General features: G+C 43.0%; 1 protein-coding gene across 3 annotated transcripts; it reads left to right on the top strand.

The window, feature by feature from the left end:
* Positions 1 to 313: 313 nt before the first annotated feature.
* On the top strand, positions 314 to 27,047 carry LOC115162414 (sodium-dependent lysophosphatidylcholine symporter 1-B). 3 transcript variants are annotated; one of them, XM_029713694.1, is made up of 14 exons: positions 314 to 701; positions 6,627 to 6,755; positions 8,716 to 8,840; positions 18,774 to 18,897; positions 19,237 to 19,315; positions 19,405 to 19,574; positions 19,676 to 19,766; positions 20,054 to 20,172; positions 21,898 to 21,981; positions 24,294 to 24,377; positions 24,467 to 24,579; positions 24,729 to 24,872; positions 25,252 to 25,327; positions 25,635 to 27,047. In XM_029713694.1, the coding sequence occupies exons 1-13, from the start codon at positions 612 to 614 to the stop codon at positions 25,280 to 25,282; spliced, it is 1,383 nt and encodes a 460-aa protein (XP_029569554.1). In that variant the 5' UTR covers positions 314 to 611; the 3' UTR covers positions 25,283 to 25,327; positions 25,635 to 27,047. The 3 variants fall into 3 exon arrangements, with proteins under 3 accessions (XP_029569554.1, XP_029569553.1, XP_029569555.1); XM_029713693.1 differs by having other exon boundaries at positions 25,151 to 25,327; XM_029713695.1 differs by lacking the exons at positions 314 to 701; positions 6,627 to 6,755; positions 8,716 to 8,840 and adding an exon at positions 10,384 to 10,494 and having other exon boundaries at positions 25,151 to 25,327.
* The last annotated feature ends 618 nt before the right edge of the window (positions 27,048 to 27,665 follow it).

The following is a 27,665-nucleotide window of genomic DNA, read 5'->3' as shown; positions in this document are numbered from 1 at the left end:
GGAAAGTCGGAGCTCTAGAAAGAGGCATGAGTTCCCAACTTGGAATTCGGAGTTGGATGACCGTTAAAAACATATTTTCCCAGTCAGAGCTCGTTTTTTACCTAGCTTGATGACTGTGGGCATTTTTGCTGACTTTTAGTTGCAAATAGAGACGACATATTCGATTGGGTAAAAAGTTCCGAAATTTGCTTTATATGGCTCAAAAATTCTGGGGGAGGCACCTCCCACCCGCCAGGTCATGTCCCACCCACACTTTTATAACCCAAAGTGCACTATGTCATAATATAAAATTGATGCAGACAAATATTTCTGCCTATATTGTTGGTATGCTATGTTTCCTTTAGTGTAGGCTACCTTGCATTGAATCCAATTAGTCAATTAAAGGGTTAACATGACGTCGGAGGCGTAATATTTGAAAGCGTGGATGAATGAGCGGGGGAGGGCAAAGACGCGCTCTATCCATCCATATCAAACCAAGGAGACCAGCCTCCCAAATTGAGTGTGCAACACACAGAGCTTTGAACCGTGGCTTACCCGTGCGGTTCCAATACTGAGTGAGGAGCAAAAACATTTTTTAAGGCTTTTGAAAGAAATTATCGGTTTAAAACGATATGGTAAAAGGAGAGTGCGCGGAGCAATATTCCGCGTCAAGTCTGTTAAGAAAAAAAACAAGAAGTCAAGATGGAATCAAAATTGCCAAGGTAAGTGCGAGGAATTCTATTAATTTATGGCCTAAAATTATCTTCACAATACTGTTATGTAGGCTATACGGATATCTGCACGGTATTGTTTTAGTACCATATCCACATGGATAAATATGGGCTGTATTGTAGCTTAAATAGGCATTTTTATAATGGGTTTTTCAACGCACACAAATTCACTGAAATATTTTGACCGTGATATCAAGATAAGATTGAGACCGGTTTGATTAGGCTATTAGGAAAGCCGCTGTAATTGGCAGTGAGGGCATGTGGTGCCATTATGTGCTATTTTTATTGGGCTGGTTACTTACTGCAGTCACGTTTCAAACGTCAATTAGCCTTCAAATGATAGGCATTTACAATGAGTGGCTTAGGTTACTGGTGTAATTGTGACTAAACCATAGCTGACAGTACACTAATGCCCTCCATGTTCGTTGACGGGGATTGAATTTCACCACGTTAGAGCAATCTGAGTGTAGGTCTTCAGAGAGAAACTTTACCGTTTTTAAAGGGACATGCATTCATTAAACCTGTATTTTAGCTATGATTAATATTGTCTGAAGGATAATGTTGACCAGCTGACGTACTCAAACTCTAAAAAGAACAGCATACATAGACCTATTGGTGCTTTCAAGACAATTGGGAACTCTGGGGGGGGTGAAATGTGGTTCTCATAACATCAGTGATCTTCAGGTTGTAAAGTCAGAGCTCTAGAACTAGGCCAGAGTTTCCGACTTGGAATTCGGATTTGGATGACCATTCAAGACATTTTCCCAATCAGAACTGATTTTTTTCCCCCGAGTTCCCAGTTGTCCTGAATGCACTACATTTGTCTATAATAAGAACCGAAGACTAATGTTTTACTGACGTTCACTGATATGACGTCAGTAATTGTCTCGATGGGCCGCGTTGAAAATAACTGGGAACTCGGAACTGTGAAATCTCTGACCTCAGTGCGTTCAAAACAACTGGGAACTCCGAAGAAAACGAGCTGCGACTGGGAAAATTAGTTTAACGGTCATCCAACTTCGAATTCCAAGTCGGGTCTCTGGCCTATTTCTAGAGCTCCGACCTGAACATCACTGATGTTATGATTCAACCTCTGAGTTCCCTGTTGTCTTGAAAGCACCATAATGCCGCGTTCAGGTGCTAGTAGGAACTAGGAAACTCAGACATTTCCAACTTGCTACTTACATGTGCTGCGTTCAACCAGTTAGTTAGCAAGTTGGACATTGCTGAGTTTCCTAGTCCCAACGAGTGTTTGAACACGGCATCAGTGCTGTGCTGTCACACTGGATTTCCTTGTAACGGGTTGATTTCCGGTGTGTAATGTTTTGGCTGCTCCGTCAAAGTTTTGCCTCATCTCTGGTCCCATGCCAGTCTCAGCTGCTTGATGAGCTCAAATGCTATTTACCTTTCATTCTGACTGGCAGGGAGGTGCAATGTGGCACATCAACACCATTTTAGAGGTGTCACTGATTGTCTGTGTCAATTTCAATTTAAGGGCTTTATTGGCATGGGAAATGTGTTAACATTGCCAAAGCAAGTGAAGTAGATAATAAATAATAAAAATGAACAGTAAACATTACTCACAGAAGTTCAAAAGAATAGACATTTCAAATGTCATGTCTAAATAGTGTTGTAACAATGTACAATGGTGTTGGTTCTTCACTGGTTGCCCTTGTGGCAACAGGTCACAAATCTTGCTTCTATGGTGGCACACTGGTATTTCACCCAGTAGATATGGGAGTGTATCAAAATTGGGTTTGTTTTTGAATTTTCTCTCAGAGAATTTATAAGTGCAACAATTTCAAAGATTTTACTGAGTTACAGTTAATATAAGGAAATCAGTCAATGTAAATAAATTGGCTGATTTAAGTAGGGGCATGGATCAGAAAACCAGTCACTATCTGGTGTGACCACCATTTGACTTATGCAGTGTGACATCTCCTTCACATAGAGTTGATCAGGCTGTTGATTGTGGAATGTTGTCTCACTCCTCTGCAATGGCTGTGCAAAGTTGCTGGATATTGGCGGGAACTGGAACTGTTGTACACATTGATCCAGAGCATCCCAAACATGCTCAATGGGTGACATGTCTGGTGAGCGTGCAGGCCATGGAAGAACTGGGACATTTTCAGCTACCAGGAATTGTATACAGATCTTTGTGATATTGGGCTGTTCATTATCATGCTGAAACATGAAGTGATGGCAGCGGATGAATGGCATGACAATGGGCCTCCCAGGATATTTTTTTTCTCCTTTATTTAACTAGGCAAGTCAGTTATTAAGAACAAATTCTTATTTTCAATGACGGCCTAGGAACAGTGGGTTAACTGCCTTGTTCAGGGGCAGAATGACAGATTTTTACCTTGTCAGCTCTAGGATTTGATCTTGCAACCTTTTGGTTACTAGTCCAATGCTCTAACCACTAGGCTACCTGCTGCCCCGATGGCAGGTAGCCTATCGTCACGGTATTTCTGTGCATTGAAATTGCCATAGATAAAATGTAATTCTGTTTGTTGTAGCTAATGCCTGTCCATACCATAACCCCACCGCCACGATGGTGCACTCTGTTCACAACATTGACATCAGCAAACTGCTTGCCCACACAACGCCATACACGCTGTCTTCCATCTGCCAGGTACAGTTGAAATTGGGATTCAGCTGTGAAGGGGGCACTTTTTTCCAGCGTGCCAGTGGCCATCAAAGGTGAGCATTTGCCCACTGAAGTCAGTTACGACACTGAACTGCAGTCAGGTCAAGACCCTGGTGAGGACAAGCACGCAGATGAGCTTCCTTGAGACGGTTTCTGACACTTTGTGCAGAAATTCTTCGGTTGTGCAAACCCACAGTTTCATCAGCTGTCCAGGTGGCTGGGCTCAGACGATCCCGCAGGTGAAGAAGTCTGATCTGGATGTCCTGGGCTGGCATGGTTACACATGGTCTGCTGTTGTGAGGCCTGTTGGACCTACTGACATTCTCTAAAATGTTGGTAGAGAAATGAACATTCAATTATCTGGGGAAATAAACTCTGGTGTACATTCCTGCGGTCAGCATGCCAATTGCTTACTCCCTCATAACGTGAGACATCTGTGGCATTGCGTTGTGACAACTGCACATTTTTAAAGTGGCCTTTTATTATACCCAGATATGCCACACCTGTCAGGTGGATGGATTTGCAGTATCTTGGCAAAGGAGAAGTGCTTACTAACAGGGATGTAAACAAATTTGTGCACAATGTGAGAAATTAGCTTGTTGCATTTGGAAGTACCTCTGCCAAATGCAGAGGTACTGCATTTATGTTTTTGGTGTGTGTGGATAGATATCTCTCATGACCAAGAGTATGTGGACACCTGCATATCGAACATCTCATTCAGAAATAATGGGCATTAATATGGAGTTGGTCCCCAACTGCTATAACAGCCTCAACTCTTCTGGGAAGGCTTTCCACTACATGTTGGAACATTGCTGCAGGGACTTGCTGCAGCCTCGAGCATTAGTGAGGTCGGGCCCTGATGTGGGGCGATTAGGCCTGGCTCACAGTCAGCGTTCTATTTCATTCCAAAGGTGTTCGACGGGATTGAGGTCAGGGCTCTGTGAAGGCTAGTCAAGTACTTCTGCACCGACCTCAACAAACCATTTCTGTATGGACCTTGCTTTGTGCATGGGGGCTGTGTCATACTGAAACAGGAAAGGTCCTTCCCAAACTGCCACAGTTGGAAGCACAGAATGTCATTGTATGCTGTAGCGTTAAGTTTCCCCTTCACTGGAACTGGGGAGCCTAGCCCGAACCATGAAAAATATCCCCAGGCCATTATTCCTCCTCCACCAAACTTTACAGTTGGCATTGGGGCAGGTAGCATTCTCCTGGCTTCTGCCAAACCCAGACTGCCAGATGGGGAAGTGTGATTCATCACTCTAGAGAACGCTGCTCCAATGGCGGCGAGCTTTACACCACTCCAGCTGACGCATAGCATTGTGCATGGTGATCTTAGGCTTGTAGAGCTGCTCGGCCATGGAAACCCATTTCATGAAGGTCCAGACGAACAGTTATTGTGCTGATGTCCCTTCCAGAGGCAGTTTGGAACTCGATAGTGAGTGTTTCAACAGAGGATGTTTATGTACTACACGCTTCTGCGTTCCCATTCTGTGAGCTTGTGTGGCCTACCACTTCGCCGTTGTTGCTCCTAGACGTTTCCGCTTCACAATAACAGCACTTAAAGTTGACCGAGGCAATTCTAGCAGGGCAGAAATTGCATGGCTGTGTGCTCGATATTATACACCTGTCAGCAAGGCATGTGGCTGAAATAGCCTTATCCACTATTGTGAAGGCGTGTCAACATACTTTTGTGTATGTTCCATACAAGTTGTCCTACACAGGATATCTTCAGGCTGCATTCCTGAAGGCAATGTGGGATGTAATTCCTGTTCTATGCGGGCGTATTTCACCTGGGAAAGTACTATGAATGGGTCAGAGGTGCTTATAACAACACTGACTGACAGGACGGTGTCAGAATAGATGCTATTGGACTGGGTTTATTTACTCATTGACCAGTAGGATGTTTTTGTGATTGGAAGGAGGGGTGTGTGTGCACTCCTGACTGTCTGCAGACTGCTGGGGCACTCAGGCCGCTGATGGAACGTCGGAATGCCTCATCACATAGCCAGAGCCAATCAATCGCTGCCTCCGGCACCAAGCAGAGTTGTGCAGTGACCTCCCAGTCTCACACCAGTTTCTAAACTCCTTGTGGCCCAGACTGCATAGTCAGAGGGATTTGGTGCTAATCTGATGTTAAAAATGGGGTGAGGGTTGGCCTCACAATGTTTTAGGGAATTTCTATCTAAAAGGACCCATGAGGACCAACATGTGAAGCTCATAAGAGCATGTCAAATGAAAGTGAAGTCTATTTTGGAGAAATTAATGCAGTTACATTTTTCAACCATTTTCCATCCCAAAAAATTAGGACTAAGCAAAGGCTATGATTTCTGGTCAAGCAGATGGAAAATCAGTCTTAGATAACATCTAGCAGAAAGTCTTAAGGTATTAGAAATGCATCCAAATATAATATTGAAGTAAAGACCCCTACCAACTAATATCAACACTTTTATATTTTGTTTTGGAGGAATTGTTTGCATACTGTATGTTTAAGAAACGTTGCCTTGTGCCGTTACCAAAAACCCACATCCTTAAGGGAGGATGATGACAGTTCTTCACCGAAGTAAAGTTAGACCTACCAGTTAGTTTTTACTGATCAGGTTTGTTCATTATTAAGTGATAAACCACAGTGTGGCTTCCCACCATGCATCAGTGCAATAAGACTGGTCTTAACCAGCTACAACGTATCATCAATAGGGCTGCTTCTATCATGACTGGGTATTCACGGAGGGAACACAGATTTTATTTTTTGTGCAAGAAGCTAGAATCGAACCACAGACAAGCAGGATCCATTACAACACCTTAGTGACTGTTTCCAAGGTGACACAGCACAAACTGCATGAATACATATCAGACCTGTTCAGGTGGAAGTCTCCAACCAAGTATGAAGTGTGTGCTTCTGTGTGTGCTGTGATTGTAGCTGTGCTGTTGTATGTATGCTAATGGATTTGCTGTATATGCTTCTGTGTATGGTGTGTTTTATTGATTATATGGAATCCAGGACTCCCTAGAAAACTGTAGCAATTGTTAGAGTGGACTATCCTGGCTAAATATATAAAAATGAAATGCCTCCCACATTTTTGTCAGTTTTTAATACAAAGTCCGAGTTGGATATGGACATACACAGAGCCCCGTATCACAACACAGCTAAATTGTGTATCAATAGCAACCCATTTAATTCAAGTGTTCTTCATTTCTGTATTTTGTGTATGACAAAACATTGTCCTATCGTCCTGCTATGTGAGTCTTCTCTCCCTATTCTCCAGCGGCGAGACGACAGCGGCCGTCTATCAGTGTGCAGTAAGTTGTGCTATGCCATTGGAGGGGCTCCCTATCAGATCACTGGCAGTGCTCTGGGCTTCTTCCTCCAGATCTACCTGCTGGATGTGGCCCAGGTGAGTGGGACAGGGGTTGAGACAGAGGGCAAAACCACCAGGGTGGGGGACATAGAAGGCTTGGGTTAGAATCTCAAGCTAGGCATCTCTATCAGTGGTGTGCAGTACTTAAGTAAAAATGCCTTAAAGTACTACTAAATTTGTTTTTTTGGGGGCATCTGTACCGTAAATTCCGGACTATAAGTCGCAACTTTTTTCCCAGCTTTGAACCTCGCGGCTTAAACAATATAATTTTTGGATTTTTCCCGCTTTAAATTTTTTTTCTCTCAAAAAAACACATTCTGTGACGTGCTCAGTTTTTTGGCGGCATGAAGCTTTCATTAGACCAATGAAATTGCCGAACGGGTTAAGGTCAAACAACTTTTTTGTTTACTGTTTAGATTAAATCGAGCGCTCTCAAACTTCCCATCATTCTGATTATGGTAGTCATTTTGTCACCCTCATCATGGCAAAGACACGGAGAAATGCATATGATGCAGCTTTCAAGTTGAAGGCGATTGATCTGGCTGTTGGATAAGGAAATAGAGCTGCTGCACGGGAGCTTGGTCTTAATGAGTCGATGATAAGACGTTGGAAACAGCAGTGTGAGGAATTGACTCGGTGCAAAAAGACAACTAAAGCTTACTGCAAATATTATTTTTTTTGTTACAAGCTGTGTTTCGTTAAAGCCTGTGTAAAGTTCATTTGTTTCAATGTACCGTTAGGCACCTGCGGCTTATAGACGTGCGGCTTATTTATGTTCAAAATAATATATTTTTTAATTCAGTGGGTGCGGCTTATATTCAGGTGCGCTTAATAGTCCGGAAATTACGGTACTTTACTATTTATATTAACTACTTTTACTTCACTACATTCCTTAAGAAAATATTCTACTTTTTACTCCGTACATTTTCCTTGACACCCAAAAGTACTCGTTACATTTTGAATGCTTAGCAGGATGGGAAAATAGTCAAATTCACGCACTCAAATTCATCCCTGGTCATCCCTACTGCCTCTGATCTGGCGGACTCACTAAACACATGCTTTGTTTCTAAATTATGTTGGAGTGTGCCTGTGGCTTTCCATAAATAAAAATACATTGGGTGCCATCTGGTTTGCTTAATATAAGGAATTTGAAATAATTTTTTACTTTTGATACTGAAGTATATTTTAAACCAAATACTTTTACTCAAGTAGAATTTTACTGGGTGACCTTTTACTTGAGTCATCTTCCATTAAGGTATATTTACTTTTACTAGTTGTGTACTTTTCCCACCACTGATCTCCTATATAGGCACTGTAATTAATAAATCCCCAAGACAAAGAGCAGTGTTCCTAGGGCAGAACTGAAAATTGTAGTTCACGTTCAGTATTTCAGTGTCCATCTAATGAGCTTTATACTGTATCAGTCCTTGTCTTGAAATTGTCATTTAAAGCACAACATAGAAAGTCGGTGTATATATTTTGTCTCATTTATTTTCTGAATACTGTAACATTTCTGAGCTCACTGTCACAAAATCAGTTCCCCTTTTACTTTTTAATGGGCAAGGCCAAAGAGCTGGTTTCATTTTGCCAGCCTCTGGCATGACTCATCTAGTGAAGCACTTTAACTCTGACTCCCCACTGCTTTGCTTTGTCTCTCAATTAGCAAGTGATAAACTGTGCACACTGAATACAACGCATTCAACCAGAGAGATAATGAGCTCCTTGGAATTGTCTTAAACACCACACTGTTCTGATGGTAATGTTGTCAATGTGGCCACACCATGTATCCCTGACTGTTCTTACACAACCTTTGCAACTCACTAAATATCCTCTTAGTCATCTTGTTGCTAAGATGCAAAAGATGGCTTTTTTATTTCTGTGTCAATGGCCACAGCTTCTGTGAGGAGAGGTGATGGCTGATGTCTGTGGTTGTAGTGGTCTGACAGACAATGAATGATTTCTCTCTCTCTCTCTCCCTTTAACTCTCTCTCCATAGCTGGACCCATTCTATGCCTCTATCATTTTGTTTGTGGGCCGGGCCTGGGATGCAGTGACCGACCCAACGGTGGGCTTCCTGGTGAGCCGGAGCAGATGGACCCGGTGTGGCCGGATGATGCCCTGGTAGGTGTCTCCGCCTCGGTCACCCAGTGGACATCCTTACAGCAGGCAGGAATGAAAGAGGAAATGAAAACAGAGGACATAAACAAGAATAGGATATTGGCGGAAGGGGGAGAGGAGTCATTCAGAGATTTAAAGCATAACCTCTCGTCACGCTTCGAGGGAGAACAGTAGTGGAAATGGAAATATAGGTGGTTATCGTGACAACGAAGCTGAAATGAAACAGATTGAATAGAGAGAACAGGCTGTCACTGATATGCATAACTTGTTCTCTATTTGACCTCAGTATCCCCTGTCGCTATTACTGTCTTTATCTGCAGTTGGGTACTGTCTGTCTTAGATTGTAGTAGCTTTTAACTTCTCCTCTGGGTGCAAACCAGGACAGACTGGAATGGAGCTAAATCTTATTTTAGTTAGTTTTAGAATACCCAGGTGCTTTCTTTCTTTTTTTTCTGAGCTGCCACTGTGAGGTTCCACAAAGTTCTGGATGGTAGAAATGCTATGATTTTTCCCCCAGATGCCCTAATCGAGACTTAAGCCAAGTGGTGGGTGCTATGTGTCAGGAATGGAAGAGAACGGTGAGTTCCCTCTCTAAAGTAATAGGAGTGCATTTTGGAGTGAGTACAACAGCCCAGAATATCTGTCACTAGTTGATGAAACCAGAGCTCCAGTGTCACACACTGATCATCTAAACACATGAGCATTGCATATAAGATTCGGCAATGCTACTGCTAAAGTAATCCTCGCGTCAAAAAAACGTCATTGTTAACCGTTACTGTTTTGTTGCTAGGTGTGCTCTATCAAGGCAGTAGTCTTATTTGACATCTGGTTGTAGGAATTCCATAATGGGAGGTATTTAACATTGTGAGACAGTTGTTTGTAAAGAGAGATGATCTCGATGGTGATAGATCCTCTAACAGCATCCTACCCCTGCTACCTAGCACTTTGCATCCTACTTTATATGGACCTGTGAAACTCTATGACCCCATGTGGTCAAGAGAAACACTCATCCCTGACTCCTCTCTGGCCTTTGGGTACTGCGACTGTGTGACCCTGCACCGACCAAAGTTATTTAAACCAGAGGGAACATCTTTTACATTTAACATACTAATGTGTGTATATAAAACATACTAATGTATATTTTCACATACTCCTCTACAAGAGGATGGAGTGAAATTGTGGTTAAAATGTATATTTGGCATTATACTGTGACTGTCTAGGAATTCTGTCAAGATATCAAGCTGGATTCGCTTGATATCTTAGGACCCTGGGCGTGTAATGTAGGATGCCAGGTGGAGAGAACTGGCTTCTCCCTCTCTGATTGGTCCAAACCTCAACACACCACTGGATTTAGGCCAATGGGGGGCCTGAAGTGTGTGTGTGTGTGTGATTCCAGAATGCAGGTGGGGAGGGGGTTTGCCTACATTTTTACATTTGTCATTTGGCAGACGCTCTTATCCAGAGCGACTTACAGTAGTGAATGCATACACTTCATACCTTTTTTTTTTCTCTCCGTACTGGTCCCCCGTGGGAATCGAACCCACAACCCTGGCGTTGCAAACACTATGCTCTACCAACTGAGCCACACGAGACACCAAATTCAGAGAAGTTACCACAGGTCAAGTAGAGGGGAGATTCTTGGCTGCTTGTCAATGAGGTAGGTCACTGTTAGGTGGCAGTTTTCTGGCCTGTACAAACCACAAAGCTTGTTATCCGCACCTTAGCACAGACTAGGAGATTTAGATGTCTTCCCCACTAACAATAATGCATTACTTAACTAAAGCTCTTTCCCCATCTGAATGTACCAGCCTTTTTTACTGGCACTGTAAGTGGAAGATGTTTTTCCCAGAATTGTATTCATTAGTCCTAAACACTGTGGAATTCTAGAACCCTCTTCCATGTATCTGCCTGCAAGACCAATTTTAAATAATCATCTGATTGGTTGTGATTTAAAAATTACATCAAAAGGATCATTGTTATAAGAGAGGGAACACAATGTTATCTTAATGGGCTCTGCTGATCAGTACTTTAATAGTTTCGCTTTTTAAGTATTATGATATTGATAAGACAATGTTGACAACTTGAACAAGCACATGAATGTTTCTCACAGGCAGATGATCCAGTCTGCAAAATAAAACCCTGAGCCTTTTCCTCTCTCGTGTCTTGCTCTACCCCCTGAGGTGTGTTGTGTATGTCTTTGCCTCAAGGTCATTGGTGTTGGGCTGCCGTCGAGCTCATGCTGTGAGCTTGGTGTATTAAACCGGAGTGACGGTTTACAAAATGCAGACAATCAAGGGGAAATCTGACCTCTATTTCCAGTCAGATCAGCCTATTGACTCTCATTAACCCCATTGTCAGCCCACATAGTCTAAGGAACAAGATGGAGGGGGATTATCCAGTTCAGTTGGTGTGGGCTGCTGAGGATGGGCTATTCCCATTGACTGGCCATTTTGTGAGTGGGGTCGTCATGTCAGACAAACATGCATTTTCAGTTAATTTAGCTGATAGGCCCCCTGAGGACTGTAGGCACCATAATTGCAGGTCAAGCATAGATTATGGATAGAAAGAAACATTACTTATTAGCGAGAGATTGTTCTAAAGTATTAATGCTGTTGAAGTGATTAAAACACTTGGCAGATGAGCATGCAATGTTACAGCAACCACTGTTCTCAACTGGTGAGAGGATGAGACGAGTGGAACGCCCACTGCCCTGCAGGCATAGAAATGTCTTTGTTGATGCATATTTGTCTCCAAAATACCTTGCCAGCAATCCCCCTGACTTGTATTATTTTTAGTGGACTGGTCTGCTGGAAACCCATTAGTGCTGGGGTCGCCAACATTTTCTAGCATGGTAGCTACTTTCAGATACGCACATTCTTCTCTACCCTGCAACTCTTCCCTGGGTCTTTGGTGTGTATATATGTGTTTTCTATCAATATACCTGGTAATCTAATGGTTAATATGAATTTTATGGGACCTGTCATGCCAAATAATCTTTAGTATTTTCGAATTCTATTTTCGCAGTTTTATTCTTGCTGGTATTTGATTTTTTTTCTACTCTCAATATAACAATTATTCATAGAGAAACAGCAAAGGAATGTTCTGAGTCATGTCAATGCTTAAATCGCATCAGAAGACAATTGTTTGGGGAAAAAACGATCACATTTAGATTTTTGTTGTTGGTGTAATTTCCCCCTTTTTTTTATTGTAAATCTATCAAATAAAATGTTACTGGTCACATACACGTGTTTAGCAGATGTTATTTGCGGGTGTAGCTTCTAGCTCCGACAGTGCAGTAATATCTAACAGTTTCAGAACATATTCACGTAAATCTAAGTAAAGAATGGATTAAGAATATACAGTTGAAGTCGGAAGTTTACATACACCTTAGCCAAATCCACTTAAACTCAGGTTTTCACAATTCCTGACATTTAATCCTAGTAAAAATTCCCTGTCTTAAGTCAGTTAGAACACCACTTTATTTTAAGAGTGTGAAATGTCAGAATAATAGTAGAATGATTGCTTTATTTCTTTCGTCACATTCCCAGTGGGTCAGAAGTTTACATACACTCAATTACTATTTGGTGGCATTGCCTTTAAATTGTTTAACTTGGGTCAAATGCTTCAGGTAGCCTTCCACAAGCTTCCCACAAAAAGTTGGGTGAATTTTGGCCCATTCTTCCTGACAGAGCTGGTGTAACTGGGTCAGGTTTGTAGGCCTCCTTGCTCGCATACGCTTTTTCAGTTCTGCCCACAAATGTTCTATAGGATTGAGGTCAGGGCTTTGTGATGTCCACTCCAATACCTTGACTTTGTTGTCCTTACGCCATTTTTCCACAACTTTGGAAGTATGCTTGAGGTCAATGTCCATTTGGAAGACCCATTTGCGGCCAAGCTTTAACTTCCTGACTGATGTCTTGAGATGTTTCTTCAATGTATCCACAATTTTCCTCCCTCATGATGCCATCTATTTTGAAGTGCACCAGACCCTCCTGCAGCAAAGCACCCCCACAACATGATGCTGCCACCCCCGTGCGTCAGTTGGGATGGTGTTCTTCGGCTTGCAAGCATCCCCCTTTTTCCTCCAAGCATAACGATGGTCATTATGGCCAAACAGTTCTATTTTTGTTTCATCAGACCAGAGGACATTTCTCCAAAAAGTATGTTCATTGTCCCCATGTGCAGTTGAAAAAAGTAGTCTGGCTTTTTTTATGACGGTTTTGGAGCAGTGGCTTCTTCCTTGCTGAGCGACATTCCAGCTTATGTCGATATAGGACTCGTTTTACTGTGGATATAGATACTTTTGTACCATCTTCACAAGGTCCTTTGCTATTGATTTGCACTTTTCCACCAAAGTACATTCATCTCTAGGAGACAGAATGCATCTCCATCCTGAGCGGTATGACAGCTGCGTGGTCCCATGGTGTTTATACTTGTGTACTATTGTTTGTACAGATGAATGTGGTGCCTTAAAGCATTTGGAAATTGCTTCCAAGGATGAACCAGACTTGTGGAGGTCTACAATTTTTTTTTTTCTGATATCTTGGCTGATTTCTTTTGATTTTCCCATGATGTCAAGCAAAGATGCACTGAGTTTGAAGGTAGGCCTTGAAATGCATCCACAGGTACACCTCCAATTGACTCAAATGATGTAAATTAGCCTATCAGAAGCTTCTAAAGCCATGACATTTTCTGGAATTTTCCAAGCTGTTTAAAGGCAAAGTCAACTTAGTGTATGTAAACTTCTGACCCACTGGAATTGTGATACATTTGTTGGGAAAATTACTTGTCATGCACAAAGTAGATGTCCTAACCAACTTGCCAAAACTATAGTTTGTTAACAAGAAATTTGTGGAGTAGTTGAAAAATGAGTTTGAATGACTCCAACCTAATGTAAATTTCTGACTTCAACTGTAGCTGTATGTAAGAGCTGCATTGGACTAAGATACAGTGGCATAGTATAAAGTGCAGTATATACATATGAGATGGGTGATGCAGTATTTACATACAATTAGTGACTAAGATACTGTAGAATAGTATAGAGTACAGTTTGCACATGAGATGAGTAATGCAAGATACGGAGACATTATTCAAGTGGATAGTGTTTCATTTCCTTAGTGGCCATTGAGTCCTAATCTGTCTATAGGCAGCAGCCTCTGATGTGATGGAGATGGCTGTTTAACAGTCAGTGGTGTAGTATAGAAGACAATACAGTATATACACTGCTCAAAAAAAATAAAGGGAACACTTAAACACAATTTAACTCCAAGTCAATCACACTTCTGTGAAATCAAACTGTCCACTTAGGAAGCAACACTGATTGACAATACATTTCACATGCTGTTGTGCAAATGGAATAGACAACAGGTGGAAATTATAGGCAATTAGCAAGACACCCCCAAAAAAGTGGTTCTGCAGACCACTTCTCAGTTCCTATGCTTCCTGGCTGATGTTTTGGTCACTTGAATGCTGGCGGTGCTTTCACTCTAGTGGTAGCATGAGACGGAGTCTACAACCCACACAAGTGGCTCAGGTAGTGCAGCTCATCCAGGATGGCACATCAATGTGAGCTGTGGCAAGAAGGTTTGCTGTGTCTGTCAGCGTAGTGTCCAGAGCATGGAGGCGCTACCAGGAGACAGGCCAGTACATCAGGAGACGTGGAGGAGGCCGTAGGAGGGCAACAACCCAGCAGCAGGACTGCTACCTCTGCCTTTGTGCAAGGAGGAGCAGGAGGAGCACTGCCAGAGCCCTGCAAAATGACCTCCAGCAGGCCACAAATGTGCATGTGTCTGCTCAAATGGTCAGAAACAGACTCCATGAGGGTGGTATGAGGGCCCGACGTCCACAGGGGGGACTTGTGCTTACAGCCCAACACCGTGCAGGACGTTTGGCATTTGCCAGAGAACACCAAGATTGGCAAATTTGCCACTGGCGCCCTGTGCTCTTCACAGATGAAAGCAGTTTCACACTGAGCACACGTGACAGAGTCTGGAGACGCCGTGGAGAACGTTCTGCTGCCTGCAACATCCTCCAGCATGACCGGTTTGGCGGTGGGTCAGTCATGGTGTGGGGTGGCATTTCTTTGGGGGGCCGCACAGCCCTCCATGTGCTCGCCAGAGGTAGCCTGACTGCCATTAGGTACCGAGATGAGATCCTCAGATCCCTTGTGAGACCATATGCTGGTGCGGTTGGCCCTGGGTTCCCCCTAATGCAAGACAATGCTAGACCTCATGTGGCTGGAGTGTGTCAGCAGTTCCTGCAAGAGGAAGGCATTGATGCTATGGACTGGCCTGCCCGTTCCCCAGACCTGAAACCAATTGAGCACATCTGGGACATCATGTCTCGCTCCATCCACCAACGCCACGTTGCACCACAGACTGTCCAGGAGTTGGCAGATGCTTTAGTCCAGGTCTGGGAGGAGATCCCTCAGGAGACCATCCGCCACCTCATCAGGAGCATGCCCAGGTGTTGTAGGGAGGTCATACAGGCACGTGGAGGCCACACACACTGAGCCTCATTTTGACTTGTTTTAAGGACATTACATCAAAGTTGGATCAGCCTGTAGTGTGGTTTTCCACTTTAATTTTGAGTGTGACTCCAAATCCAGACCTCCATGGGTTGATAAATTGGATTTCCATTGATTATTTTTGTGATTTTTGTTGTCAGCACATTCAACTATGTAAAGAGAAAAGTATTAAGATTATTTCATTCATTCAGATCTAGGATGTTATTTTAGCGTTCCCTTTTATTTTTTGGAGCAGTGTACATATGAAATGGGTGACGCAATATGTAAGCACAATTTAAAAGTGACTAAGATGGTGTGGAGTGCAGTTTACATATGAAATGAGTAATGCTAGATACAGAAACATTAAAGTGGCCAGTGATTCCTAATCGGTCTATAGGCATTTGCCTCTGTGCTAGTGATGGTTGTTTAACAGTCTGATGGCCTTGAAATAGAAGCTGTTTTTCAGTCTCTCGGTTCCAGCTTTGATGCACCTCTACTGACCCCGCCTTCTGTTGAGTGAGAGGTTATTTTCCTGGCACCACACTCCCAGAGCCCTCACCTCCTCCCTGAAGGCTGTCTCATCGTTGTTGGTAATCAAGCCTACTACTGTTGTCTGCGAACTTGATGATTGAGTTGGAGGCGTGCTTGGCCACGCAGTCATGGGTGAACAGGGAGGACAGGAGGGGGCTGAGCACGCACCCTTGTGGGTCCCCTGTGTTGAGGATCAGCGAAGAGGTGTTTCCTACCTTCACCACCTGGGGGCGACCCGTCAGGAAGTCCAGGACCCAGTTGCACAGGGTGGGGTTCAGACCCAGGGCCTCGAGCTTGATGATGAGCTTGTACTATGGTATTTAATGCTGCGCTATAGTTAATGAACAGCATTCTTACAAAGGTATTCCTCTTGTCCAGATGGGATGGGGCAGTGTGGTGGTGATTGGATTCTCTGGATCTATTGGGGCGGTAAGCAAATGGAAGTGGGTCTAGGGAGTCAGTTAAGGTAGAGTGATATGATCCTTGACTAGTCTCTCAAAGCACTTCATGAGGACAGAGGTGAGTGCTACGGGGCGATAGTCATTTAGTTCAATTACCTTTTGCTTTCTTAGGTACAGGGACAATGGTGGCCATCTTGAAGCATATGGGGACAACAGACTGGGATAGGGAGAGATTAAATATAGCTGTAAACGCCAGCCATGCTGTGAGGACACGGCTAGAGATATCATCTGGGCCCGCAGCCTTGCGAGGGTTAACACACTTAAATGTCTTACTCACGGCCGCCACGGAGAATTAGAGCCCACAGTCCTTGATAGCGGGCCGCGTCGGTTGCACTGTATTATCCTCAAAGCGAGCGAAAGTGTTCAGCCTGTCCGGAAGCAAGACGTCGGTGTCCGCGACGTGGCTGGTCTTCCTTTTATAATCCGTGATTGTCTGTAGACCCTGCCACATACAACTCGTATCTGAGCCTCGTATCTGAGCCGTTGAACTGGGACTCAACTTTGTCCTTATACCGACGTTTAGCCTGATTGCTTGCGGCGGGAATAACTACACTGTTTGTATTATTCCATATTCCCAGTCTTCTTGCCCTGGTTAAATGCGATGGTTCGCGCCTTCAGTTTTGCGCAAATGCTCCCATCTATACACGGTTTGGGGTAGGTTTAAATAGTCACAGTGGGTGCAACATCTCCTATGCACTTCCTGATACAGTGAATGAGTTTATCAGCATATGTGTCAATATTATTTTCTGAAGCTACTCTGAACATATCCCAGTCCGCGTGATCAAAACGAGTGAGTAATGTGTCGGTTTAGCAATAAGGCCTACTGCTGCAGAACACGTCATGGCAGAGTTTGAAAAACAATGACCTAATTAATCATGATAGTTCTGTCTGGGAAGCCAACTTCGCAGTTTACATTTAATTGAGAAGGTTTTTGGGGAAAGACACCCAGCATCTTGTGTGTAGACTATCATTAACATCGCTAATTGGCTACATACTGACTGATGGACAACTGTACGCACCAAACAGACAGAGGGGCAATATTGCTGGTAATTGGCAGATATTGTTACATTTGGCTTTAAGCCAATAGTGGCTAACCAGGGGTGGGATAATGTCAATGTTGCTTTGATTGGATGGTAGCTGTGAGCTTTGAGATGGAATGCATGTACTTTCAGAATTGATTGTTGAGCTAATGGTCTACGTGTTGGAGACCACTGCAGTAGTGGATCCTTTGTTCTCTATGGATGTTCTGCTTTTCTAGCTGGAGTCAATTGGTTTGCTGGTCAGGTGTATTGTGTAATTGTGCCTATAGAGTGAGGCGAGTCAGTATGGCGCCACCACAAGGACAGCCCACCACAATCTCCCTGTTGGCAGGCATAGTGCAGAGAGAAGGGCCACAGTGAGCCCATTCTGAGCCCCTTCTCCATACACAGCCCCAAACGGGATTAAGGGTTATAGATCTCAATGCAGAGAAAGAATTAAAAAAAGGGACTGGGAATGTAAGAAGATTAGAAAACGACAGGGTTCAATGGCTCCTGAGTGGCGCAGCAGTCAAACGCACTGCATCTCAGTGCTTGAAGCATCACTACAGACACCATGGTTCGAATCCAGACTGTATCACAACTGGCCGTTATTGGGAGTCCCATAGGGCGGCGCACAATTGGCCCAACGTTGTCCGGGTTTGGCCGGTGTAGGCCGTCATTGTAAATAAGTATTTGTTCTTAACTGACTTGCCTAGTTAAATAAAAGTTAAATACTTTATATACTGAACAAAAATATAAATGCAACATGTAAATTGTTTCATGAGCTGAAATAAAAATTGAAAATTGCACAAAAAGCTTCTTTCTCTACAAATTTGTGCAGAAATGTGTTTACATCCCTGTTAGTGAGCATTTCTCCTTTGCCAAGATAATCCATCCACCTGACAGGTGTTGCATATTAAGTGGTCTAAGGCACTGCATCTCAGTGCTAGAGGTGTCACTACAGACCCTGGTTCAATCCCGGGCTCTATTACAACTTGCCTAGTTAAATACAATTTTAAAAATCCCCCCCCCAAGGACCACTCATGGCTGCACCCCTGCCCAGTCATGTGAAATCCCTAGATTAGGGCCTAATGAATTTCAATTGACTGATTTCCTTATGTTTGTTCAGTGTTTATATATATATATATATATCTCAACCCTGTGCAGATGACAAGTTAGTGCCCAAAATATGGTAGCACTACTGCCATAACTACCAGGTGCCACACTTAGCCTGGCAGGGACTCATGGAAATCATAATTGTGAACAAATATTTACTGCTTCAATACTGGGGAAAATTTAAAAAAAAAAATATATATATATATATATATATTTTAAATGGTATCATTTTCTCCAGTCACAGAGATGAAATAGACCTACTTAGACACCAAAACATTAAAATGCTCCTCTGTTTTCCTCACAGGATCCTCATCTCCACTCCCTTTGCAGTACTCACGTACTTCCTGATCTGGTATGTCCCTCCAGTGGAGCAGTGGAAGGTCCTGTGGTATCTGATCTTCTACTGCCTATTCCAGTCTCTGCAGACGGTCAGTCTCCCCTATACACACACTATTGTTAGTGAACAAATGTTATTAATAAGAAGGGGCACATGTTACAATACATTGCTCCTCAATCTCCACTGTGATATGGTTGTAATTATAAGAGCGTCTGCTAAATGACGTAAATGTAATTAAACAATATATTTGTGTGGGTGGGTAGATCTGCTTTAATGTGGGTTCTATCAATATAATTGTTATTTCTAATCCCTTTTAATACTTTTTCCCTACCATCCCTACCCTGATTGGCGTAAACTAACAGACAATACTTTTACTTCTACTGCTACATACAGCTATTTTGTGCCAGGAATTGATTATTTTTGTGTGCAGTGCTTCCATGTGCCATACTCAGCGCTCACCATGTTCATCAGCATGGACCAGAAAGAGAGGGACTCTGCCACGGCCTACCGTAAGTCATCCTGTACATCTTTGCAGTTATGTAGCATCTCATGTGGTTGTAATATGAGGTCTTCATTCAACTCTCTCTCTCTTGTTCAGGTATGACGGTGGAGGTGCTGGGCACGGTGGTTGGCACAGCAATTCAGGGGCAGATTGTGGGTGGGGCGATCGCCCCCTGTCTCCCGGGTGACCTGGATGTCCTTGACAACAGTAACACCACACTGCTGGGGTCAGACGTCAACATCTCCCACATATCCCTGGATGAAACGGTGAGAGGGGGACCCCAGGGATGACATGTTGTGTAACATTGTAATGGCAATGTTAGAAGTGTCATTTGACCCTAACCCTGCTCCTCCTGTCCCTCTAACAGAAACGAGCCTACCTCATCGCCTCAGCAGTCATCTGTGTCATGTATGTTCTCTGTGCAGCAGTCCTGTTCCTGGGAGTCAGAGAGCAGGAAGGTGTGACTTGATTAATGGAAGTTGTTTACATAATTTTATTCACATTAATTACATCAAATGTACTCTAAATATGAGAAAAGTATAACAGCTGTTATCCTCAGAAAATCCTTTCCTCTCAACCCTAAAATGTTACAAGAATTCTTTGTTACAAGTAACTAGGAGAAGGCCACATTTTGGCAGTCAGTAAATGTCATAGACGAGGGATAAGCACATCAGATAAGTCTTCAGCTGATGTTTGGCACAGTGCATTTAATCAGTTTTAATCACCATCTTTGTTTTGGTCATAGAGTGTGGTCGTCTGAAGACAGAGCCCATGTCGTTCTTTGAGGGCATGAGGATGGTGATGGGATATGGGCCGTATGTCAAACTGGTCATGGGATTCCTCTTCACGTCGCTGGCCTTCATGGTGACTCATACTCCTAGAGTGGGATACAGTTGCACCAAAAATGATTTATGATAAGCTATAGGCTGTGTAACCCTGGTGTTTGGTTTGCTGTATGTACAGTTGAAGTCAGGTTTACATACACCTTAGCCAAATACATTTAAACTCAGTTTTTCACAATTCCTGACATTTAATCCTAGTACAAATTCCCTGTCTTAGGTCAGTTAGGATCACCACTTTATTTTAAGAATGTGAAATGTCAGAATAATAGGAGAGAATGATTTAAGCTTTTTATTTCTTTCATCACATTCCCAATGATCAGAAGTTTACATACACTCAATTAGTATTTGGTAGCATTGCCTTTAAATTGTTTAACTTGGGTCAAATGTTTCGGGTAGCCTTCCACAAGCTTCCCACAATAAGTTGGGTGAATTTTGACCCATTACTCTTGACAGAGCTGGTGTAACTGAGTCAGGCTTTCTCGGACACGGTTTTTCAGTTCTGCCCACAAATGTTCTATAGAATTGAGGTCAGGGCTTTGATGGCCACTCTAATACCTTGACTTTGTTGTCCTTACGCCATTTTGCCACAACTTTGGAAGTATGCTTGGGGTCATTGTCCATTTGGAAGACCCATTTGCGGCCAAGCTTTAACTTCCTGACTGATGTCTTGAGATGTTTCTTCAATGTATCCACAATTTTCCTCCCTCATGATGCCATCTATTTTGAAGTGCACCAGTCCCTCCTGCAGCAAAGCACCCCCACAACATGATGCTGCCACCCCCGTGCTTCACGGTTGGGATGGTGTTCTTCGGCTTGCAAGCCTCCCCCTTTTTCCTCCAAACATAGCGATGGTCATTATGGCCAAACAGTTCTATTTTTGTTTCATCAGACCAGAGGACATTTCTCCAAAAAGTACGATCTTTGTCCCCATGTGCAGTTTCAAACCATAGTCTGGCTTTTTTATGGCAGTTTTGGAGCAGTGGCTTCTTCCTTGCTGAGCAGCCTTTCAGTTTATGTCGATATAGGACTCGTTTTACTGTGGCTAATAGATACTTTTGTACCCGTTTCCTCCAGCATCTTCAAGGTCCTTTGCTGTTGTTCTGGGATTGATTTGCACTTTTCGCAACAAATTACATTCCTCTCTCCTTCCTGAGCGGTATGACGGCTGCGAGGTCCCATGGTGTTTATACTTGCGTACTATTGTTTGTACAGATGAATGTGGTACCTTCAGGCTTTTGGAAATTGCTCCCAAGGATGAACCAGACTTCTGGATGTCTACCATTATTCTTTCGGAGGTTTTGGCTGATTTGATTTTCCTATGATGTCAAGCAAAGAGGCACTGAGTTTTAAGGTAGGCCTTGAAATACAGGTACACCTCCAATTGACTCAAATGATGTCAAAAGAGCCTATCGGAAGCTTCAAAAGCCATGACATAATTTTCTGGAATTTTCCAAACTGTTTAATGGCACAGTCAACTTAGTGTATGTAAACTTCTGACCCACTGGAATTGTGATACAGTGAAATAATTTCTGTAAACAATTGTTGGAAAAATTACCTGTTATGCACAAAGTAGATGTCCTAACCGACTTGCCAAAACTATAGTTTGTTAACAAGAAATTTGTGGAGTGGTTGAAAAACAAATTTTAATGACTCCAACCTAAGTGTATGTAAACTTCCGACTTCAACAGTATATGACTTCCTGTATGTTCAGTGGTTGATGTTCATGTCATTGCTGTCCTTCTTGCAGCTCCTGGAGGGGAACTTTGCCCTGTTCATCAGCTACACCATGGGCTTCAGAAATGACTTCCAAAACATTCTCCTGGTCATTATGGTGAGTCTAGGGATCACTCCCACTAGAGGTGTAACACAAAGGCATCAGTGACTACATTCTGTGCTGACTGAAATGTCAGCTTGTGGGGTGGCGTAATGTCTGTGGTTCCATGGTGTTTTATGGAATGGAAAGGGCAAATTTTTTGGGGGGTGAGAGGTGGTTGTGGTCCCTGGGAACCTGTCACCCTCTCACTCTAATAGAGAGAGCAGGGGTAAGAAAGGAGCACAGAGGGGCTTTTGTTGCTCGGGCTATCTGTCAGCACCGCCATGGGAACATGCTTTGGCATTTCCTTCCAATTTACCATTCCTTCTTTTCTGCACCGTCGCTTCTCCCTCTGCCTGAGTAGGATGTAGACCTGCCCTGCACCGCCCTGGCCACTGGAGCAGGAAATGTGGGAGTTTAGAAAGGTCCTTAGTAGCCCGGTCACCAGATCTTTGTGATTTAGCCAACTCCTCCAACTGCCATACATGCAAGGCTGGTTTTGGTCAGCATAGTGTTAGATATTTCTAATACTGCTGAGTGCTCAGCTGCTAGCTAAACCTTGTGTGGTCATTTGACACATGGGTTGACCCAGGGGTGAAAATCTGATATCAACTTTGGAGGGGACAATTACATGACATTTTCTCAAGAGCAATTCCTGAGGGGGACACCAAAAGTAGTGCTGTAACACACAGCCTACATTGTAATATGGTAAATGTATATTGAGGAACCAAAGAAATAAGGTGTTTGCTGTACTCCTAACTACCGGTACCCAAAACTACACAACTAATCACAACAGCAATACCATTGCCTTTAACTGGTGACTGAACTAAGATTTGTTAAAGTTGAGAGTGGGGGTATCCATGGCATTTTCCAATTATGTTCCTATTTTACAAGTACAAAAAATGGAGAACCTTTCATAATGTTGCCAAAGACTCAACAAACTTACCTGAGACTCCCTGTCTCTGCCAGTCTGTCCCTGCATATCTGTCCCCAACTCTGCTGTCTGTGTGCCATCTGTTGCCTGCTCTGCCTAATGACATCATTGAAACATTTCCATTAGAATTTCATTTCTTTCTTATGAACATTTTATCAACTAGTCTTTGAGATATTAGGCTACTAGGGTTCTTACTTTGCGTTTTGGTGTGTTGAAAAATACTCTGATGTCCGTCTTTTATTTTTCTGCCATTTTTCTACCTGGCTGGCTGGCTACACACACACAGTGTAGGTTATTTACAGTAGGAGATGGGCTTCTATCATCTTCAATCATTCTATTTGGGCTTCGATCTAAAAGGTAGCTAGCAAATGTGAAACGGATTAAAATGACAAGAGTTGACAGCTGTATGAGTTCACCATTTACACAACATATGCTACAACGTTTTGTAATTTTAATAGTTTGTTTCATATTGGCTGGCTTCCAACAATAGCTGAATTTGCAAAGCTAGCGAGCACCAATTCCGTTTCAGTGGTGTTTGCTATAATCTTTTCTACCCGGGTTAAATAATAAAGGTGAAATATAAATAAATAAAAGTTCCCTTGCGACAATTTAGCTTTTGTACCGAGACCATTAAATATATTTAAGACAATGGTAGAAGAGAGTGTAGTTCAGTTTGGACTTCAGTTTATCGCTAACCTTATCACAGGGACTTTGAAGCACTAATTTACATCTGCATGCTGATCTTGGAATAAATTGACGATAGCAAAGATTCCATCTTTGACGAGGCCACAAATGGAATAGGTACTAGCTAGCTTAATAGTTAATATTTGTGCGCTAGCTCTGCATATTCAGCTAGTGGGTGTGCGCGACTGACTGGATTAACCTCACGTCAGTTACGTTCATTGAGTGCCTTTCAGACAGTAGACACGACCCCTCTGTTACCTTGCCAACTAAGGAACTGGCAGTGGATCAAACCATTGTGAGGCAAAGGGTGGGGGTGGTCGCAATCTTTTGAAACTTAAAAATGCGCTATTAAATGTCTATAATCAGCACAATTGCTTTCATTGCGTATTATTTAAATTACATAGTTATGTTTCAGTGATATATTGGGGGGGGACAAATCATATTTTTCCCAGGATGGGGGGGGTCGTGTCCCCCCCACGGGATTTCCGCCCCTGGGTTGACCACACCTCTAACAGGTCAAGGGTCATGGACCCCCTACAGGTTTAAATAAAGAGCCCTTTCACATTGTGTCCTTCTCACATTATGTTTTAGCCTATCGGTCAGTCTGAACTTTTCTGTACCCACATTGCCCACAGTGCTTAGATGAGTATTTTTATGGAAATGGTTCAAAAGTTAAATATCCTAATGCTCTTCTTTGGTGTTTAATTTGTAGCTCTCTGGGACTTTGTCCATTCCGTTCTGGCAATGGTTCCTGACCAGATTTGGGAAAAAGACTGCAGTCTACATTGGCATCACGGTAAGCAGTGTGTTGTGGCGCTTCATCTCAAAGCTGGTGTGTATGGGGTGCTCTCTTGTGGCTTGTTTTATTCATGTCTCTCTCCGCAGTGGGCAGTGCCCTTCATGATCCTGATCGTCTGCATTGAGAGCAGTCTGATTGTGGCCTATGTGGTCTCTGTGGCAGCAGGAGTCAGTGTGGCTGCAGCTTTCCTCCTACCCTGGTAAGTTTCCTACTGTCTGAATGTACCTCTGTATACCCACAGCAACCTATAGATCTCTATCATATCGCCAGTGTCTCTTTACCTATGTCCAGTCTGTGGTGGGTCGTGCCTTTTTTTTGTATACATTGTCTTCTTTCTCTGTTTCTCAGGTCAATGCTCCCAGATGTGGTGGATGATTTCAAAGTGAAGAATCCAGACTCTAGTGGCCACGAGGCCATTTTCTACTCTTTCTATGTCTTCTTCACCAAGTTTGCCTCAGGAATCTCTCTCGGCATCTCCACTCTCAGTCTCGAGTAAGTGTGTTTCGCTCTCTTGCTTGTATTGTACATGATAAACTGAGCATGCTGAGCTTAGCTTGAAATCTAACTCTATTTTGCAGGACTCCTAACAGCTTAGTGAATCATATTTTCAAAACAATTGCCTAAATTCTACTGTAGGATAGCTGCATTTTCCTTGGGCCACTGGGCCACTCGTGTGGTGAACCATAACGTAATCCTCACATTCATAATCAAGCCAAACTGTACCTTATATCTGCTTTCTTTTCTTCTCTCTCCCTGTAAATTTTGTTCAGCTTTGCCGGCTTTGTGACAAGAGGCTGCTCGCAACCTGATGCAGTGAATTTAACCCTGAAGGTGCTGGTCTCAGCTGCTCCTGTTGTTCTGATATTCCTAGGGCTGTTGATATTCAAGACCTACCCCATTGACGAGGAGAGGAGGCAAGGCAACAGGAAACTACTGCAGGAGATGCGGTGAGTCAGGCCAAACACACCCACGATTAGGGCTGATTGGGGGTATCTAAGCCAGACACTCATTGTAATAGAACAGTGTTCATGCACGACCTGAGCAATTTTTTTTCCTAAATTAAGTGCACTGGGGAACTAAATGATCTTGCAGGGGGACACTAAACTTAGTTCCTTTCTGGCATCTTTCTCTCTACCTCAGCTAAATGCAAAGGACATGCTTTAAGCCTTAGTTCTTAGCCTCTCTGCCATGAATATCTTGAACAAGCCAAGTCCTTTGTGTCTAACTCTTGGCTGTGTTCCTATTCTGAAACAGGGACAGCAATCAGGATTCCGATACAGAGCTTGGGAGCGTTGTGTAGGAGTCCTGGGAGAGGAGCCGAAAGGCCACAACTGTCCCGCGTGTTTGCACTGGCAGGCTGGAGTGTTTGGGTTTAATTGGAACTAACAGTAGAAAAACCAGATGACACTGTGGCTGCTTCCTACCTGTTGCTACATGAACGCAATGGCCCTAGTCTCCAAAGGATTCAACAGGCTTACAGAGACCCCTATTGGACAGTGAGTCATCGCTCTCTCTGTGCCCTGTCTATTGCCTGCTGTACTATGTATTTGTGGTGTTGGTTTATGTGTCTGTTTGCATTAGAAATGTTGGTTTGGGATTTTTTTTTTTGGGGGGGGGGGGGGGCATTTACCCTTCAAATCTAACATTTGAATGATTTGTCTACCTGAACCAAGTATTAGTTCAAAGGGGGGAAGCCTTTCTCAGCAGAAGAAAAAGATTTTCCATCCAGAAAGGATGGTCCTCAGAGTGAAGATTTCAGTCCTAATTTTTAGGGCATACCAGTGACTTGTTTTATCTAGACTGTGTTAATGGTTACGTTTTAATGTAAATCCTTTTCACTTATCGTGAGAGTAATAGCCTTCTTTAGGGATGTGGAGAGCACATAACTGTTCAATCTTATCCATTCACTGGAATTATATTGGTGTCTTGTGGGGAAAAGGAAACGCTAACCTTAATGAACTCATTAACATTGCCAATGATGTCTGGATTTCAGACTTACTGTATCTAGGCTAGCTGAATTCCACCTTATTATTACTGCCTTAACACATGTTGTACTTTGGAAACCCCGTAATTGCAATGAGATTTTCTGTATAACAGTTTTTACTAAATTCTATTTGGTCAAAGTTGTTTCTCTCACACGGTGAAGACTTCCCTTTTTTTTTAAAGTTGACTTGAGCATGAACAGTCCAACTTCGCCATTGGCATGCTGACTGCAGAAATGTCCAACAGAGCTGTTGCCAGAGTAATGTTCTTTTCTCTACCATACACCGCCTCCAATGTTGTTAGAGAATTTGGCAATATATCCAACCGGCCTCACACCTGCAGACCCCATCCCAGGATCTCAACATCCGGCTTCTTCACCTGTGGGATCGTCTGAGACCAGCCACCTGGGCAGCTGATGAAACTGAGGAGTATTTCTGTCTGCAATAAAGCCCTTTTAGTGGGGATTTTTTTTAAAATTCTGATTGGCTCGGTCTGGCTCAAGTGCACCCCTGCCCAGTCATATGAAATCCATAGATTAGGGCCAAATTAATTTATAACAGTTGACTTATTTCCTTATATGAACTGTGACTTAGTAAAAATGTTGCATGTTGTATTCATATTTCTGTTCAGTATAGTTCGTCAGCTAAGCTAGCCACTTTAGCTAGAATGGGAACTCGGGAAAAACACAAGGTCAAATCATGACGCCAGTGATCTTCAGGTTGGAAAGTCGGATCTGTTTCTAGAGGCCCGAGTTCCCGAGATGGAATTCTGAGTTGGATGACCACTCAAATCGGTGGGTTTTTTTTTTTCCAGTCAGCGCTTCTTATTTTTTTCCCCCCCCTCCCCGTTTTGAATGCACTGAAGTCAGAAGTTTGAGATTTGCGTTCAAAACAACTGGGAACTCAAATCTCAATCTCCAGTATGTGTTGACATTTCACAGGATTAGTTTTTGGACAGATGGGTAAGAAGTGGCATCTGTAGCCAAATATCTTATGAAAATATTTTTGTTTTTAAGCATTAAATGACCTGGTATCATGATGCATTGATATACAGTTTTTCTCCCAAAGTCACCCTTTAAAAAGTAGAACCGTTCTTGGAGAGTGGGAAAGCTTTCTAACGAGTTTGAGTTAACGATCTCACTTCTAAATTAATGTTTGATGCCTTGAATGGAGAGATTAATAGCACAGCATTTTCACTAACTATTTATTAAAACTAGTTGTGTGAAAGAAAGCACACGCATTACTAATTTGGCACATTACATAATCTGTACACAGTTGTCTGTGAATATGGATGTGTGCATTT

The sequence above is a fragment of the Salmo trutta genome, chromosome 25 (genome assembly GCF_901001165.1).
Source record: "Salmo trutta chromosome 25, fSalTru1.1, whole genome shotgun sequence".
NCBI classification, from domain to species: Eukaryota; Metazoa; Chordata; class Actinopteri; order Salmoniformes; family Salmonidae; genus Salmo; species Salmo trutta.
The sequence above is the reverse complement of the archived record's forward strand: the minus strand, read 5'-3'. Positions and strand labels throughout refer to the sequence as shown.

Bases quoted from the DNA above. Each gene is read 5' to 3' on its own strand.
- LOC115162414 (XM_029713693.1), top strand. From the start codon at position 612: ATGGTAAAAGGAGAGTGCGCGGAGCAATATTCCGCGTCAAGTCTGTTA. The intron at 8,841-18,773 runs GTAGGTGTCTCC...TTTTCCTCACAG, and splicing joins TGTGGCCGGATGATGCCCTG to GATCCTCATCTCCACTCCCT. The intron at 19,767-20,053 runs GTGTGACTTGAT...TTTTGGTCATAG, and splicing joins GGGAGTCAGAGAGCAGGAAG to AGTGTGGTCGTCTGAAGACA.